This window comes from Ursus arctos, unplaced genomic scaffold (assembly GCF_023065955.2).
Source record: "Ursus arctos isolate Adak ecotype North America unplaced genomic scaffold, UrsArc2.0 scaffold_21, whole genome shotgun sequence".
Lineage (NCBI taxonomy): Eukaryota > Metazoa > Chordata > Mammalia > Carnivora > Ursidae > Ursus > Ursus arctos.
Window position 1 is genome coordinate 49,499,426 of NW_026622886.1, and position 10,763 is coordinate 49,510,188.

A 10,763-nucleotide genomic window follows, 5' to 3' on the forward strand; every position below is an offset into this window, starting at 1 on the left:
GGTTTTAATTAACTCACAGAGCCTTTTTGGACATTGATATTTATTTATTTTTGCTTTTATATACATAGTACCCAGCATCTCTTTTGGATAAGTGACTTCAGGAAAATGAGTTTCTCCCCCAGCAAGTAGCCATATTCCAAGGGACAGTCCTGGCCAGAGATTTGGGAAACGGGGGGCTAGGACTAGAGGGGAAGGTGTCAAGCCTTTAAACAAGCAACTCCTTTTCTTTCTCTCTGGAGAGTCTCTTGTGGAATAAGCCCAGGGAATCCTTTAGGTGTTGGGTGTGAGTTCTAGAAAATTGGGGCTTACTAAATTCCTAGGCCTCTCCTGCCTGTGCTTGAGTAGACTGGGGACTGGGTTGAGGGGAACAAGTTAAATGAAGGACCTTTTTGCACATTTTCTCATCCTTCCTAAACTTGGAAAGCTATACTAAGATACACAGGCAAGCCAAAGCTCCATCCCTGTTGGACTTGCTGCCTCTCTCCCTAGCCCTAAATTGATAAAGCCTCCCAGTTGGGGTGCATGGCTCTCTGGTGGGGTGACTGTTACATGAAGGGATTTGTACGAGTAGCCGCTTTTCGCCGTCTAAACCCAACTGGTTACATATTCCCTCAGGTCATTCTTGTCAGGAAAGCAGTGCTGAGACTTTTCATTCCTGACTGGCCTCTCCCTTTCTTTCCCACGCTGACCGCTGGAAATTTAAGAAGGAGAATGTGCGGAAGACCACAGTCCAGTACTGCTAAGCTTTTCCAGGCTGAGTGATCCCTCCCAGACTGTCGATGAGGTCTGGTTTTTGAATGGTCCGATCTGAGAGAGGCGGTACTTACTGGAACCCAGCCAGGTGGCCGAGCATGGATCAGTGCGCTGGAGAAACCCTTTTCCTTAACGGAGGGCATCATGGATGCTGGGTAGTCTGTATACTTAACCTGAAACTGTGAAGTTTTCCCTTTTTGCCAGTAAACCAAAAAGCAAATCCTTGAACCTTTGCCCCTGAAACACTAAACAAACAACTGCACCCCCCGCTCCTCCTGAGGCCACGTGGTTGATCGGGGTGGCCCGCTTGGTTGCAGTCAGACATGTAGCAGAGTCAGGAGCTCATGAGGCTCGTTGACCAAACCGTTCCTCTGCTTGTCCCCGTATTCACACCTGACCCCTCCCGCTGTTTAGAATCACGTTTGCTGCCTCTGCGTCCAGCGCACCCTTGTCTGAACTGTTTTACTTGAAACTCTGTGTTGTGGCAAAGGGCACTCTGGGATTCCTGGTCGAAGGTATTCATTTTCTTTTGAGTTTTGTAAAAAATTTTTTCAGCCTTCTGTTTTGTTGCCCGCTCTGCCTTGGAGCCCAGTCTAGCAGTCTGCTGTATTTTTCTGCGGTTCTGTCTGACCCCTGAATGTCTTTCCTCCTCCCTTCCTCCTCTTTCTTGTTCTGTACTCAGGACCAGCTACGTAATTTGCAGAGCCCTTTGTTTAAAAGCGAACCATTTCAAGATGGCGACTGTAGACGATAAACCAAGCACGAGGCTATTCCCAACCTGTTTCTTAAGGGAAAAAGGTGATACTTGGGTGCCACATTGGAATAAACATAAACAGCAGAGGCTGCTTCCGGCCACAGGAGGGGATCCGTCTCCCGCTTCTCCTGTGACCATTGCTGGCTCACTGATGCCGCACTGCCCGCTGGGAAGCTCTGCTGTAGTAGAGTATTTGGTCCTACATTTTAAGACCCCTGGGAGTCTCTATAGTTCGTGGCTAAGTGGAAAGAAAGGTGGGGGTTGGGCCCAGGTGACCCCTAAGAGCCAGGAAATGGGTAAAAGTTCTTTTTGACTTCTTCCCTTCTGATCCATCAGCACCCCTCTGTCTCCAGGACAAACCTTTGGGCCTAAATCCCTTCTCCCGAGTCAGGTTTTGCTACTGATGCGTCTTCTTTGTCTTCTGGCCTCTTGCTGTGCCCTATTCCTGAGACTACTCAACCACGGAAGTGAATTTAAATCCTTTTCTAGGTGGACACTGATTTTGTTGGCGTGGGAGTGGGCGGTGTGGAGAAGCCTGTGCCCATGTGGAGGGCCCCACACGTCCTTTTGCCTCAGTTCTGCCCTGAGTGAGTTGGGAAGCACGGGGCACACAGCGTTCATTTCATTGTGATCGCTTGTCGTCAACCTTAACATCAGAATGAAAACGAAACTGTTTTGATTTCGATGTTTCTTTAACACCCTTCCCCTGTCCAGTCCACCCTCCCCTCCCACCTCCGCTAGCGAAAGTCTCTTATGAAACCGAGAAGAGTTGTTGACGTCTAACTTCCTTCCATTAAATTAATAAGTACTGACCTCCTAATATTTAAGTGTTTACTATCTATTGCTGTAAAGTTTTGTATATTTTGTAAACTTCTTTTCCCAAATAGTAGATGTCTAAAATCGTACATCTGATTCTTTTATATTCCATTGTTCGGCACAAAGTGTGGTTTTTATTTAGAATAAAAAAAGGAAATTTGAAACGGGGATTCTTTTCCTATTGACTGGGGTTACGCTGTCCCTTGAGTTCAGGAGTTTGGGGCCCAACACCCGGTAGTAGCAGCATTCTCCTCAGCAGATTCCACGATTCTTTTTTTTTTTTTTTTTTTTTGAGGATTTTATTTATTTGAGAGAGAGCACGAGCGGAGGGGAGGGGCAGAGAGAGAAGCAGACTCCCCGCTGAACAGGGAGCCCAGACCCCAGAGCCCAACGCGGGGCTCGATCCCAGGACCCTGAGATCATGACCTGAGCCGAGGGCAGACCCTTAGCCAACCGAGCCACCCAGGTGCCCCTGATGCCAGGACTCTTTCAGCTAGCACAGCTTCCTATGCTTTTTTTAAAACAAGATTTTATTTATTTGAGAGAGAGAGAGCACAAGCAGGGGAAGAGGCAGAGGGAGAGAGAGAAGCAGGCTCCCCGCTGAGCAGGGAGTCTGACACGGGGCTCCATCCCAGGACCCCTGGGATCATAACCTGCGCTGAAGGCAGATGCTTAACCAACTGAGCCACCCAGGCGCCCCCACAGTTTCCTTTCCTGTAGCTGGAATTCCCCGGGGTTAACCTGTTGACCTGTTTTCAGTGGCAAATTAAGTCAGTAACCCAACCTTTCCAGCGGAAAGCTCCCTGAGGGGATCTGTTGGCCCAGAGAGTAGTGGACTCTGCTCATGTCTAGTTGGCTAGAGGTTTGGCCTCAGATTGTCCTGCCAGTGCCGTCTGACTTACCGAGGGGTATGTCAGAGCGGAGAGAGACAGATTCGGGGAGGAGGTGGAGGTTTGGCCTGGTCTCGTGGGGTCGCTAACAAATGTACCTGCACAGAAAAGGAGGTACACACCAGAAGCTGGGGCGCCATGTGGGCCATCTGGTCCCAGCACACTGGCCAGGCGTGGTGCCCGTCAGTGCCCAGTGAGTGCTCAACTCAGCAGCCTTGTGGCAGTCAGCACACCCAGGTCGCTGTCCTTCCGAGGCCCTAAGGAGGTATTCATGCCGCCCAGAGTGACAACTGGTTGCCAGAGAAATCTGCAAGAAGAGTGAGGCGCTGGGGGCCTGGTCTTGCGGTAACCCGGGATGTGACACATGTGACATTGGGTTCCCTTTCAGAAACTTCTGGAGCCTAAGTCAGCGGAGGCAGTGATAAGGGCATCAGAAATACTGAGCACTTGAGCAGGACAGAGGCTCTCAGTGATGATGTTCATAAGCCCTTCATTCTGCACAGGTGGGGACCTGTTCTCAAGCTTTCTCTTCATGGGCACGGTCCTAGGTTCCAATTTCTTTCCTATTTATAGGACAAGCGTGAATAGAAGTTGCTGGACAGGAAAATTAATGAAAAGACCTAGCCAGGAGAATGAAGTTTAAGGGTGAGGACTGACTCAAGAATACCAGAGCTCTGCCCCGTGATGGAATCGGAACATTTCTACATCCCCATCCCCTGCACAGGGGACAAGGGCTGAGGGACAGAGCCTCTGTGAGTGCCTGCCACTGCCTGTGCCGAGGTCTGCTCTCAGAATGGATGCCCCTTGATATTTTCCCATGATCTAGAGAGAAAGGGGGGGTGGGGGTGGATTTCTGATAGCATCCCTTCCTAGGAGTCTGAGAATGTCCCACATCGGAAGGCGGGAGCAGGTGGGCTCTGAGGAGATTGGACTGGGATGGCCCCTCTGCTTCGTGGGGAGGGAAGCAGGACGGTTGAAGGGGAGAGTATCAGCAAGGAAATGGAGCCACTTCCTGGATGGTGGGGGTGGGGTGGGGCTGGGGGTGGGGAACCAGACCCCTGCTTCACCCCCTCCATCTATCAAATCACCGAGGATGCTAGGAAACGTCCTGCTGAGGCCTCCTGGTTCCTTGGCCTCTGACCTCTTGTCCTCACAGCCTGCACAGTGTGTGGGGGGGATCCGCGAGCTCACGAGCACAAAAGGAAAGTTGTGTGAGGTCCCTGTGGAGCACACCCTTTCCGGCCAGGGTGATTGTTGAAATGAGTGTGTCAGGTTTCTGCCGCGCATCTCTTCAGCCTACCCCAGCTGGCATTACAGATTTTGGAAAGAGCCAGAGTCATGGCTGTCTCCGCTATTTATTTCCCCATTTTCCCTGCGTGTCTTCTTTAGTCCCGAGGACCGAGACAAACAGTCCAACACCGAAGACCTGTTCTCTACTCCTCCCCGCCCCCTCTCCTGCTCCCCATCTCAACTTCTTAAGACCTACTCACAATTGACCACGAGCGTTTTGACCCTTTCCCCCGCTCACCCCAAATCCCTCACCTACACCTGCAGCTCCGACCTCCCTGCTGGAGCATGAGGTCTACCTCAGCCTCCGGGGGACACGGAGGGGCGGGGATGGGTGAGGTAGCTGGCGCCTAACAGTTTAGGCTCGGGTGGTCCCGGGGCCCTGCTGCAGCGGGCGGGGCGCCCTCCTTGGTGATGACGATGGAGTGCTGCGTGGAGGAGGAGGAGAAGGAGGAAGCGCGTCTGTCCGCTCGGGCCCGGGCCTTGGGAAGGTAATGGACCACGGCGCTCAGCAGCTGGTCGCGGAATCTCGGGCTGAGGAAGTTGTACAGGATGGGGTTGACGACGCAGTGCAGCATGGCGAAGCAGTCGATGACGTCGTAGAAGAAGTAGAGCAGGTGGACCAGGTGGCAGTGGAGGGAGATGTGGGTCCCGTGCAGCGTGAGCAGGAGCAGGGTCACGTGGTAGGGCAGCCAGCAGACGGCGAAGATGACGACATAGGCGCACAGCAGCAGGCAGTGGCGCCGGCCCTCGGGCCACCCCGCCCGCCGGAGGCGGCAGGCCGTCAGCACGTTGAAGACCACCAGGAGCGGGAAGGGCAGCAGGAAGCCCAGGACGGTGGTGGACAGGGCCACCGCCAGGGCCCACGTGCTGTAGCTCTCGAAGGGCGCCATGAAGAGGCACATGGGCTCGGCGCTCTCCACCAGCTGGATGTGCACCACCTCGGGCAGCGGGATGACGGCCGACAGCACCCAGACGCCCGCGCACACGGCCCGCCGCAGGCGGTGCTGGTGGCGCCGCCAGGAGGGCGCGGCGTCGGTGAGGGTGACGTAGCGGTCGATGCTGAGGCACACGAGGAAGAAGATGCTGCTGTACATGTTGGCGAAGTAGAAGTAGTGGGTGAAGCGGCAGGAGAAGCTGCCCCAGAGCCAGGTGTAGTCCAGCATGACCTCCAGCATCCACACGGGCAGCGACAGGACGACGCCCAGGTCCGCGATGGCCATGTTCAGGACGTAGAGGTTCAGCAGCCCTGCCCGGCCCACGCAGCGCCAGTTGACGCATATCACCAGGAGGTTCTCCACCAGCCCCACCACGAAGATGGCCAGGTAGAGGACGAAGAGGATCACCTGCTTGGTGTCCTCTCTGAGCTCCGTGTGGCACTCGGGCAAGGTGTGGTTGAAGAAGTAGAGCAGCTCGTTCCAGTTGTGGATCTCTCCCGAGTCGCTGGCAGGTGCCATGGTGAAGCCTTCGGTGGGGGCAGGCCCCGTGCTGTCCTTGACCGACATTAGGACCAGCGAGCGCCTAGTGGGCACAAGGGAGAGGGTTGGAAGAGAACCGAGACCTCGAAAGCAGCCTTACGTCTCAAGTTAGCGGGCCACAGGGACCAGGAGGCTATGGGAAAGGATTCTGGGTCGGAAGAGGCAAGAGAGAGTTTAAACATTCAAACTGTGGAGAACTAGTACACAGCTCAACCTTCGAGCAGAGACGTTTTGTTAGGACTCCGTGGCACGAGAGACCAGGGCTGTTTGTGCCCAACCAGATTCCTTCCCAGCCTGGGGGTCCCCCCGTAGCTCCGGCCACAGGCTGGCTCCAGCCTCCACTTCTCTCCCGGCACCTCACCCTTTGGCCCTTTCACGTGGGCCTTCCTTAGGAAGTCTAACTATGTCTCCCCTTTGGGCTATGGATGTGGGACACACACACACACACACACACACACACACACACACACCCCTCTAATTTACCCTCCGGGGACATCTGTGGATCATGCACGAAAGCCAGTTTGTCTTCAAGCCCCGATTCCCTTCTTTCCCGAGAGGGAGGTACCCACCTGCGTTTGTGTGGGGAGCGCTTCTGGTCCTGGAGGACCGGTGGGTCTGGGCTGTTGCGGAGCTGCGAGGAGACTGGAGGGACGGTGGCCTTGGGGCTGGCTTCGCTGTGGGCTTCAGGGCCGTCCTTCTCATCCGGGAAGCAGTATCACTGGCTGAGGCTCTGTGGGAGAGGGTCAGGGTTTTTCCTGCCTTCCCCCAATCCAGATAGAGGGGAAGTCACAGCAGATGACCCAGTGTGCCAGTGGCAGGGAGGAGTCAGGCTGCAAGCATGAAGATCCCGACTCCTGACTCACGAGCTGTGTGAATTTACCTCTTTACACCTCGGTTCTCTCCTCTGCGAAATGGGACACCACTATCTAGTCATAGGGGTGCTGTGAGAATGAAGCGAGCCCACAAGGTGAACTGCTGAGCACAGGGCCGGGCCTGTGGAAAATGCTTTACCTGTGTATGCGTTTTCCACTCTTAGTGGGCTTGGAATCCCACTCTCCCCTGTCTGTTGCTTCCTACTAAAGCAGAACGGGCTGGCGGTGGGCGGGCTAAAATACACCGGAAGATCAGCCGCACTTCCAGTCATGCTGTCCCTCCCCACCAGCTCGCACCCACCCTGCATTTTGGCTCTGAGGGGAGACTCTGGAGAAAGAGGGAAGATGAATGGGGGGGGGGGTAGTGGAAAGGGGGCTGCGTGGACCTTCAGGGAGTTTCCTGGTTGGGGAGGGGGAGAGCAGGCTTCATACTTCTTATGAAGTGTGGCCAAGGGCGGCCCAGAGACAGCCAGACACCAAGCTTCTCTCTGCCTCCAAGCCATAGACTAAGGCTCAGAGCCCGGAGACTGGTGTCGTCTTGTGTCAGCAGAGTTTCCGGCTTCTCAGAGCACTTTGACCTCAGTTAATCATTTGATCCCTGAGATACCCTGTGATATCTCCTGTGGGGACACAGGATGGGCTTTCTTATTCTCTGTTAAGCCCAGAGAGGCCGCCTATCTCATGCAGGCCACACGGTGCTGATGGCAGAGCCCCCTGGAGCCGGGCCCACGTTCTGGGAGCCGTAGGGCCGAGGGTGTGCTGGCCAGAGGGGACTACGTACGCATGTTTATTCGAGGTGAGGTTCCCATACCAGTATGGACCAGTTTAAACTGTACAGGTCAGTGACATTTCGTCCATTCATGTTGTGTGTAACCACCGCCGCTGTGCGGGTCCTCACATTTTCATCACCCCAAAAGAAAACTCCACACCCCGCCCCGGCACCAGCCATTCTGCTGTCTGTCTCTGTGGACTGACCTAGTACGGGTATTTAATATAAATGGAATCACACAATGTGTGACCCGTGTGTCTGTTTTCTTTTTTGCTTAGAGCTGTGTTGATGAGTTTCAGCCACACGGTCACGTACTTCGTTACTCTTTATGGCCGAGTAATATTCCACTGCGTGGCCACGCCACATTTCCTTTATCCGTTCACAGAGGGGATTTCTTTTTAAGTTCGCTAATTAATTTTTTATTGTGGTGAAATAAACATAACATCAAATTTACCATTTTAACTATTTTTTTAAAGATTTTATTTATTTATCTGAGAGAGAGAAAGCACGAGCAGGGGGTAGGGGCAGAGGGAGAAGGAGAAGCAGATTCTCCAGTGAGCAGGGAGCCTGATGTGGACTCGATCCCAGGTCCCTGAGGTCAAGACCTGAGCTGAGGTCAAGAGTCAGATGCTTAACTGACTGAGCCACCCAGGAGCCCCCATTTTAGCTATTTTTAATTATACAGTTTAGTAGCATTAAGTGACTCCTGGCTGGCTCAGTTGGTAGAGCGTGCAACTTTTGATCTTGGGGTGTGATGAATGCGAGCCCCACTCTGGGCAGGGAGATTATTTAAATAAATAATAAAATAAGTATGCTCACAGTGTTGTGCTACCATCACCACCAATCATCTCCGTGAGAGGGGGTATTTTTAATTTTGCAATTTTCTTAAAGCTTCCTATAGAAAAACCGGTTCTCTGCTGACACTTCTGACACCAAACACGTAGGGGTTCTTCCCCCATACTAACCAATTTTCCAACCCCCTGGACACCAGGTGGGTGTCCTAAAATTTATCATTTCTGACACCAACCTGAAGTTAGTGTCAGATGCCACAGGTTTAAGGGCTCAGTCCCACAGGACTGTTCTCACTTTAGATGTGCCAGTCACAAATAATGGTCCCCAAGGTACCCACACTTCTGTCCAACACGGTTACAAAGTTCCCACAATCTCCCCACCTCAGTCTCAATAATTTGTCGGAGTGGTTCACAAAACTCAGGAGAACATTCACTTTGTTCACTGGTTTGTTATAAAAGATACAAACGAACAGCCAGATCAAGAGGGATGTAGTGTGAGGCTGGGAAGGGTCCTGAGCTTTGTCCCCGTGGAGTTGGGGAACACTGCCCTCCTGGCATGTAGGTATGTTCACCAACCCAGAAGCTCTCTGAACCTCAGAGTTTAAGAATTTTTATGGCTGCTTCAGCACCTGGGCGTGATCTATTATTAATTTGATCTCTAGTCTCTGACCTCTCCCCAGAGGATGGGAGGTGAGGTTGGAAGTTCCAAGCTTCTAATCAAGGCTTGGTCTTTCTGGGAACCAGTCCCCATCCTGAAGCTATCTAGGACATTTTCTAAGGGATTTAGGAGCTCAGGAATTGGGGGCAGATATGTTTCTTATCACACTTCTACTCACATATCAGACCGCCCCAGATCGAGAAATCTGTCGTGATGAGCTATGACGATGCAAAATGTGATTTATTTTGATTTTTTCCAGACAGTTCTACTTTCTCTCTCTCTTTAGGATCTCAATTTCTAGCCTATGGATATCGTTTTTCACTAGGGAGCCTTCTGAGAATTCTCCCCTCCTCCCCTGTACCTTTGACCCACGCAGATGGAGGCTCTACTGGACCAACCCCCCAGGAAGACCCTCGTTCTGGTCTCTGTTCTCTCTACACATTTGGACTCGTGGCCATTTTCATTCCTTTCAAGACTGCATTTTAGTGGCTCAGGTCTCCTGGGTCTCAGAATCTCTCACCCCTGGACCTCTTCCCTCCCACATGGAGACATCAACCCCTGCAGCCTCACCTCCACCTGCTCCCAGGCCCCCTTCCCCCACATCACCGAATGTGTATTCGCAGCGGGAGGAAATGCTGCTGGTGCCTTCTGGCAGAGGCACAGAGGGAAAGCTGCTCCCTCAGGAAGAAGAAAGTGACAGCTCTGCAGTTTTTATGTGGTTGTTTTTCTTTGGAGGGAGGAGGTGAGCAGCTGGAAAGAGAGAGATTGGAAGGAAGGGAAAGACAGAGGGGGCAGGACCCAGGCTTCTTGCCAACCTGAGCAGGAGGGGGTGGCAAACAGCTTTGCTCCAAGTAACAGGAACAGCAGCAGCAAAACAATTCCTGGAAATTTGCTCTTTCTCCTTCCTACCCCCCCCACCTTTTTTTTTTTTTTCCAAAAAATGTAGACAAGACATTGTAATCAACAATCAGAAAGGAAGGAAGGTACCAGGGAGGAGTTATTGGAGACACAGATAAAAGCAGGCAGCTTCCCAGGGTCAGGTGGGGGCCAAGGGCTTGTGCCTGGACCCTGGAGGAAGGGGCTGGGCAGGCCAGCCCAGGAATCCCCCATTTGGCTGGCTTGTGTGGCTGAGGACCCAACTTCGTGTATTGAGGGCAGATGGATTGTGGAGCGGTCCAGGCTGAGGAGCTTGGCAACGATTGTCCTTCCATCACCAGCCTAGCTTCCAGGAGGTCACCGAGTGTAGAAGCCAAGCCCAGCAGCAGAAGTCATTCTGCCCTCCTCCCACAGCTTCCCTACACCAGGGAGGCAGGCTCGTCTGCCCAACAGCACCAGATAAGGAGCTCCCCAAGGCTCCCCAAAGAAAGAGGTGGTCAAGAGACCCTGTCCTTTGTTCTGCTCAGGTCTTTCATGCTTAGACACAGTGGAGATAACACTAGTCTGGGGACCAGACCTGGCTTTGACACCTCGTTCTCCCACTTAGTAGCCACGTACCTTTGCACAACCCCTTCACCTTCCTGAGTCTAGTTTCTCTATATGGAAAGTGAGGATAAGGATTATTGTATGGGATGCAAGAGATTAGGTATGTACAGTGCTTGGTGGAGGCATGTCCCTTTCCCACTTTCTGAGAGTGAGGAAGAAGAGATCCCTTCTTGTGGAGTTACCTTGAGATATCTCTCCTTAGTCCCACCACTA

The 10,763-nt window shown here is 52.8% G+C and overlaps 1 protein-coding gene across 2 annotated transcripts; it reads right to left on the reverse strand.

Moving 5' to 3' along the window:
- Window positions 1-2,835: 2,835 nt before the first annotated feature.
- On the reverse strand, window positions 2,836-7,064 carry GPR182 (G protein-coupled receptor 182). Of its 2 annotated transcripts, XM_044384683.3 has the most exons (3): window positions 6,990-7,064; window positions 6,548-6,708; window positions 2,836-6,021 (listed from the first exon to the last, which is right to left on the reverse strand). In XM_044384683.3, the coding sequence occupies exon 3, from the start codon at window positions 6,003-6,005 to the stop codon at window positions 4,851-4,853; it is 1,155 nt and encodes a 384-aa protein (XP_044240618.2). In that variant the 5' UTR covers window positions 6,006-6,021; window positions 6,548-6,708; window positions 6,990-7,064; the 3' UTR covers window positions 2,836-4,850. The 2 variants fall into 2 exon arrangements, with proteins under 2 accessions (XP_044240618.2, XP_026356004.2); XM_026500219.4 differs by having other exon boundaries at window positions 6,548-7,033.
- Window positions 7,065-10,763: the final 3,699 nt, after the last annotated feature.